Genomic DNA, 8,023 nt, shown 5'->3' with positions numbered 1-8,023 from the left:
ATGACAAGACCAGTGCTCTACCACTGAGCTAAAGAGGCGTTTTGTTATGCTGTGTTGTGCTCTAAATATTTAACTGAAATCAATATGAGCATATGGCATATCAGCCATATTGGTTACAAATATAGGAAATTGCGGGCAATTTTATGTTTGATTTGAGTTTAGTGCAGGAAGCGATCTGGAAATGATAAAAAAATGTATATACGTGACAGAGCAGTTGTATAATTTTTGTTGGTTTGATAACTGAAACTATCGGGATTCGGTATTCCAACTAGCAATCATAACTGATCAAGAGGAAAAAAAAAATTGTCACAGTTTGATCAGAACAGAACAGATAATATGGAAGGTTAGATTGAAGTAGGTTTAGGAAAGTGAGCACCGTGATAAAGCGGTCTAGGGAATAAGAAGAGGTTGGGGGAAAACCAACTAGCAAGATCAGATAAAGCTGATTGGTACTTTTTTTATTTGACATGACATTTCAACCTCAGCCACAGTACAATGTTGACATCAACCCATCGAATTACAAAAACGAAATACATGGAACATGTGCAATGTGTATGTATTGTTTTGTTCTGCCATGATAGAGATGGTTGCTTGGAGAAAAAAGATAGAGAGTGGGAGCGAGAGCGAGGCATGGGAAAAAGTCTACCATTTAATTGTTTTCTGTCCTGCCAATGTCCTGAACAAATAAAAAGAAATCGCCAAGACCTATGTGTCAATTTAATTCTAGCAAATCTTATAAGCCTTTGCTATATGTCGTTGAACTACGCCATCATCTCCGTATTCACTTTTGCCAACATGCGCTACATTGCGGCGACTATGCAAACAAAATAGAGTAGAGAGGTTATCTCAGAAAAATGGTGCTCCATAAGTCTCACAAGAAAAATTCTCCCGTGACGAAAACGGCGTATAAAAAAGCCAGTTTAATGACAAACTATGTATATGATCTTTGCTTAGTTTACTAGATCCCATGTTTCCAAAAGCCACAGTCGGAATCGAAATGCTTAGCAACCAAAATTGGAACCGAAACAGCAACATAAAACAAAACCGAAATTGAAGTCAAAATCGGAGCCGAAACAGTAACCAAAACAAAAAATCGGAAATGAATCACGAACTAAATTCACAACCGGAATCGAAACAGGAACCAATATCAGAGCCGAAAGAGGAACACAACCCACAATCGCAACGGAAGCAGGAGCACAACCCACAACTGGAACCGAAACAGAAGCAAAAACCATAATAAACCGAAAACTAAACCAAAACGAGAAACAATATCGCAATCCATAACAAAACCTATGCCTGAACAGGAATAAAATCTGAGAACAAACTAAAACTGAAACCAAAAAACAAATCTGAGCTGAACCCAGACCAAACTAGCCAAAACTGGAACTGACACGCTAGTCGCAATCAAAACGAGTTGTTTCGGTGTGCTTCCTTAAAAGATTGAACGTCCTTTACAAATAATTTCAATGCGGGCACATCAAACTTTTGACTTTTAGAAATTCCGATAAAACAAATAACCACCATCTCTTGGCAGCCTGCTCGAAAACGCCCTATTTCAGAGGCATTTTCTAAACACCCTCCCTTAGATTTTTTTTAAATAAAACTCACCTCGAAATGTATTGAATTTATGCTCAGATTGGGTGTTTCTGGAATGAATTCTGATATTGGGTGTTTATGGGCAACATTTTAAGGTGGAACGCTCTTCAAGAAATTCTAAAACAGGAAATTTTTCAATAATTTTTTAGATAGACCGTTTTCGAATTTTGCAGTCGATGTAGCGAAATCCGAGAAAATTCGAGCAAAATGTTTAACAACTGTTCATATTACATCAGGATGTTATGCCCTGATTTTTTCATGTCGGGATTATGTATGGCCTGGACTTGTCAATATTATAAATTTTCGGGATGTGATCGTATCTGAAACCCGAAAGAAGATGGAGAGGGTACTTATTGAATGTGGAAAAATTCGTATATTTACATACTTAATAATCATAAAATAACAAATGTTAAAAAAAGTGTTGTTAATTGCCTAACATCAATTTAATTTTGACTAAATTTTGTTGTTTTTGTTATTGTTGAGCTGAAGGCCGGATTAAATAAAACACTTTTATTTTGTTTTAATTTAATTTAATGTCAATATTTCGACCTCAGACTGAAGTCATCATCAGGACTGCAAAAAACAATACGTATTTATAACAAACATATATTCATAAATTTATTTAATCCGGCCTTGAGCTCAACAATAACAACAACAGTATATACCAACGGCCAAAAAAAGAAAATCATTGACTTAATTATGTAAAAGTATTTAGCTAACAATTTATTGGGAAATAAGTGTCTACATATGTACATAGTAAAAATCATAGAAGGCAATGAACACAAAATTTTCAGTCCCGCTCAAATGTATGGACAATGTGGATCTTAACGCACGTGAACTGTTTTCGTGTTTTTGCATTAGCACTTTTGATTGGACATGTGGAAAACGTAAGAGTTTAATGAAAATATCTTAAAAATCTCAACTCACTCTTATTTTTTTTTAGAAATATTTTAAATTAAAAGGTATAAGCTGTATTTCGCGAAATGAGAGCACTTATAAATTTAAAACTTGTGAGCTGAAGCCTATCAAAAGGTATGTAAGTGAGCTCTCAGTTCATTTAAAGTTATCACAAGTGATTGTAACAAAAGTGAAGGTTTGTATGTTATAAAGGTTTATATACTTAAAATGTCAGTTCATTTTCACTTTAGTATGTACAATTAATATTTATATTTCGCAGGTGTCACTGTTTCTAAAACGGCGCAATGATCAACAAAATCGTTCAATTTTAGAATATCACATTGATGGATGTGCATTTTTTCGTAACAAACGTCGAAATCTATTGGCTGAATTATTTTACAATTTTTTGGGTATAAAAACGCATAGTAACATGAATCACACATGTCCTTACGATGTAAGAAGAAATTATTACGGATTATTCAATATATGTACATTAGAGCGGGTCGAATTGTATGGATGGATTTTTTCCCATCAGGAGTATAGCAAAAACGTAATCTACAGATGATTCTAAGAAAAGTTGCTGAAGACACCATAGTTCTATGCCCGATTTTGAGGTTCCCACTTTTGCAAAATAGATATTTTGCATTTGAATGTAGTGTTTGGCCAAAAAATCTTCATAGCTTCTGATAGAATTATAGGAAAAATATTATATTGGGCTTACTTTAAAGTTATTTTACGAACATTTCAGAACCTGTATTAATATCTATAATGTTTCTGAATTTTAGTAGAGATATCAGGCTTAAATTATGAGAAATTAGCCTAAAATTAACTTTTAACTACTATATTATCATTTTTAACAAATTTCTTATGGACATTTTTTTTTCTTTACAGCTAAAATAAGTTCAGAACATTTTCAACAACGTTCATTCAGACAGTTTTTCTTTTTTTAATTCGTTTTAGTAGAAAAATTTTCAAAAAAAACCTATATTTTCAAGTAATAAGCAAACATTTTTTTCTACTAAAACGAATTCAAAACAAGTAAGAACGGGACTGTCTTCGGCTGTGCCGAAGACTTCATACCTTTCATGAATGGGGCTGAACAATAATCTTATCCCGTTCGTAATTTCCGAATAATCGGATGTATAAGATACGAAATATATAGTGAACAGATCTGCATACCTTACAGATTTTTAAGATAAATATAAAATAAAAAACAGGTAGGTACTTTGTGTGAGGATGCAAAGTTTCTGCTTTTTTGTGGTCTGCGTGTAAAAACTATGACTACGAATCACGTATTTCAAAAATATATGACGAAAACGTAACTATTTGATGAAATTTGATGAATTTTGAAGATTCTAGCCGTAAAAAAGGGGTCAAAATGACAGTTTATATGAAGTATATAATATATATACGACCGATCTCTATGATTTTTTCAGACATCAATATATGCTATACACGTAAGCAGTTGGTGAAATTTGAAGATTCTAGCTGTTAAAATCGGGCCGAAATCGTAAAAAAATATATATATACTATATATATATACTATATATACCATCATATATATATTATATATATCACCGATCTCTATGATTTTTTGACACAACAATACATACTATATACGTAAGCAATCGGTGAAATTTGAAGCTTATAACTGTTAAAATGGGGAAGAAATTGCGCAAAGTTTCTTATCTGAACAATCGGTTGTGTGGGATATATACTATATATACCACCGGTATCTATGATTTTCTCAGACAACAATATATGCTATACACGTAAGCATTTGGTGAAATTTGAACATATCTAAACGATTTTTAAGATAAATATAAAATAAAAAATAGGTAGGTAATCTGTGTGAGGATGCAAAGCTTCACGTTTTTTGTGGTCTGCATGTAAAAACTATAGCTACGAATCACGTATTTCAAAAATATATGACGTAAGCGTAACTATTTGATGAAATTTGATGAATCTTGAAGCTTCTAGCCGTAAAAAAGGGGTCAATATGACAGTTTATATGAAGTATATAATATATATACCACCGATCTCTATGATTTTTTCAGACAACAATATATGCTATATACGAATGCATTTTGTGAAATTTGAAGCTTCTAACTGTTAAAACGGGGCAGAAATTGCGCAAAGTTTCTTATCTGAACAATCGGTTGTATGAGACATATACTATGTATACCACCGATCTCAATGATTTTTTCAGACATCAATATATGCTATACACGTAAGCAGTTGGTGAAATTTGAAGCTTCTAGCTGTTAAAATGGGGTAGAAATTACGAAAAGTTTCTTATCTGAACAATCGGTTGTATGAGATATATACTATATATACAACCGATCTCTATGATTTTTTCAGACAACAATATATGCTATATACGTAAGCAATCAGTGAAATTTGAAGCTTAAAGCTGTTAAAATGGGGTAGAAATTGCGAAAAGTTTCTTATCTGAACAATCGGTTGTATGAGATATATACTATATATACAACCGATCGCTATGATTTTTTCAGACAACAATATATGCTATATACGTAAGCAATCGGTGAAATTTGAAGCTTATAGCTGTTAAAATGGGGTAGAAATTGCGAAAAGTTTCTTATCTGAACAATCGGTTGTATGAGATATATACTATATATACAACCGATCTCTATGATTTTTTCAGACAAAATATATGCTATATAAGTAAATATTCGGTGAAATTTGAAGCTTCTAGCTGTTAAAATGGGGCTAAAATTTGCGAAAATATATATATATATACTATATATATATACTATATATACCACCATATATATACTATATATACCACCGATCTTTATGATTTTTTCAGACAACAATATATGCTATATACGTAAGCATTCGCTGAAATTTGAAGCCTCTAGCTTTTAAAATAGGGCAGTAATTACGAAAAGTTCCTTATCTGAACAATCGGTTGTGGGGGATATATACTATATATACGACCGATCTCATACATTTTTTCAGGCAACAATATGTGCAATATACGAAAGTATATGGTGAAGTTTGAAGCTTCAATCTGTTAAATTGGGTAAGATATTACAAAAATCCTCTTTTTCTGAAAAATCGGTTGTATGGAGGATATATGCTATAGTGGTCCGATCCGGTCGGTTCCGACAAGTGTCTAATCGGACACCCAAATACACCTGCTCACCAAATTTTATCAAGATATCTCAAAAATTGAGGGACTAGTTTGCATACAAACAGACAGACGGACAGACGGACATGGCTAAATCAACTCAGCTCTTCAACCTGATTATTTCGGTATACTTAATGGTGGGTCTATCTATTTTCCTTTAAGGACTTACAATTTTCGGTTTCGTGACGAAATTAATATACCATTTCATTTTCATGAAAGGTATAAAAAGAAAAACTGTCTGAATGAAAGTTGTTGGAAATATTCTGAACTTATTTTAGCTGTAAAGAAAAAAACGTTCCTATAATTCTATCAGAAGCTATGAAGATTTGTTCGCCAAACCCCACATTGAAATGCAAAATATCTATTTTTCAAAAGTGGGGACCTCGAAATCGGACTTAGAATCATCTGTAGATTACGTTTTTGCTATACTCCTGATAGGCAAATAATTTGACCCGCTCTAATGTAGATACATATCGGAGCTATATTTATTTTTTATTTTTTGCTTAGCACGATGTATATATTGATCATTATACCATAAATAACAAAGCAACTTTTCCGATACCCGTTGGATCGTATGGCATATATACACAGTGGGAATTGAATGGTGTGCGGCAAATTGACGCCAATTTATTTATTGAAGCATTCGATTAAAATATATATAGTGAAAATTTAAATAAATACGTGTATGCCGGTTCGAAGTGATTAACGGTGGTTATAAAAAACTCCAATTGTTCTTATAATTTATAGTGTTACAAGGAAACCAAAACTGTAACAATTGTCAGTCACCGAGCGCCAGAATATGAGTATAAATTTCGAAATAACTTTAAAAACTTATTAAACAAATGTACAGAACTAATTTTAATTAAAAAAAAAAATACCGAGGTAGGACATTCTTCAAAATTATCCTGCAATAGGTAATTTTATTCTGCTAGATGTAACAGTTTGCTGCGAAATCTACCAATAAGGCAGTTCTACAAAAAACAATGATTAAGAGTTTCCAGTTGTGTACTATATCTAATGATAAAAAAGTACGTGAAGAGTGCTCTTTTTTATTTAATATATATAGCGGATCGTACTAGTTTAAGACTAACACAGAACTAAGAAACTGTACTACTTGTAAATCTGTCCCGTACCTGTGCTTTCAGCTGACATTTTTAATATTGTGATGCCCTATAAAATGGCATTTACCATTTTTGCGGACCTTCAGAGTGCATTATCAACTAATTCAGTTGCAGGTCGTTCTGAAACAATCGCTGCGTTTAATTAAATCACGAATAGTTTCGACTGAAGTGCTGTTTGCCTAATAACTATTTATTGCAGCATTAAATGAAAGTTGTAAAAATAAATACAAATCTTAATAGGAATATATATTTCTTCTGCACGCGTGTTTGTGACTGAACTTTTCCTAATTAAACGACTGAGCCGATTTTGATGAAATTTTGTGTGTTTGTTCAAAGTTTGTTCTGTACCGAATGTCCACTTGGTCCACTTTCCGGAAATAAATGTTTCTCAAATAATGAGGCAGTCAAACACATACCAAATAAATATTAATATATTAAGATGACCGAAACGTAAACGTAAGGACGTTCCTGTAAAATAAAGAACGGATGGTCGCAATAATTTTGATGTGGGATGTAGTACAACGACTCATCAAAAATCAGTTTTATGAGCAATTATACATTTTTTTTAGGCATATCATGATATAATAAATTTCAAAGTTTTTTCTCTTTGTAATTATAAAATAATAACCACTTGTTCCGAATTAATTATTTATATAGATAAAATGCGTAAGTTCACCAAATTGCTTAAATTCAAATAGTTTGTTAGTTTCGTAATCAACCATTGTGAATTTACTAGCGATCGTGATGTGAATTGTGTATTGGCTACTGGATATATGGATTATATATCTGAAGGAAGTTAGTTTACCGCACAGGGGAAAGGAAACATGGAAACTCTTTTAAGTGTCAATACATATGAATTGTAAAATAAAGAGAAAAGGTGCCACAACTTTTTGTTTAACGTTTCACGGGTTCAAAATCCAAAAGGAATTAGTTTGGAGATAAACCGGTTTCGGCATTGTGCAATCTTTAGTGTTCAATTCCATTCTGTTTGAAATCGTTTCAAACCAATTCTAACTCTTACCTTGTCGGAAAAATCAACAAGAAAGTAAATGCCTAAATTCATAACACAAATTTTTCTCATAACCCAGAATAGTTCGCCTACAAATAGACGAAATTAGCTAAGGATCACGCTTACTTTTATATAAAAGATAATTAAAAGGACCCATGACTCAATTACAAGAAGTTTCGGAGGTAGCTTCTTTCAGAAATGTGACACTCCGCACTTATGGTTGCGTTTTAGAAGGAGAGGGTTATC

The 8,023-nt window shown here is 32.6% G+C and overlaps 1 protein-coding gene across 1 annotated transcript; it reads left to right on the top strand.

Annotated features, from left to right (window-relative positions):
- Positions 1-2,383: 2,383 nt before the first annotated feature.
- LOC137246855 (uncharacterized) lies at positions 2,384-6,311 on the top strand. Its single transcript, XM_067777871.1, has 4 exons — positions 2,384-2,483; positions 2,540-2,689; positions 2,774-2,947; positions 6,155-6,311. Exons 1-4 carry the CDS (start codon positions 2,412-2,414, stop codon positions 6,296-6,298), a joined length of 540 nt encoding a protein of 179 aa, XP_067633972.1. The 5' UTR covers positions 2,384-2,411; the 3' UTR covers positions 6,299-6,311.
- Positions 6,312-8,023: the final 1,712 nt, after the last annotated feature.

This window comes from Eurosta solidaginis, chromosome 3 (assembly GCF_040869045.1).
Source record: "Eurosta solidaginis isolate ZX-2024a chromosome 3, ASM4086904v1, whole genome shotgun sequence".
Classification (NCBI taxonomy): domain Eukaryota; kingdom Metazoa; phylum Arthropoda; class Insecta; order Diptera; family Tephritidae; genus Eurosta; species Eurosta solidaginis.
The sequence above is the reverse complement of the archived record's forward strand: the minus strand, read 5'-3'. Positions and strand labels throughout refer to the sequence as shown.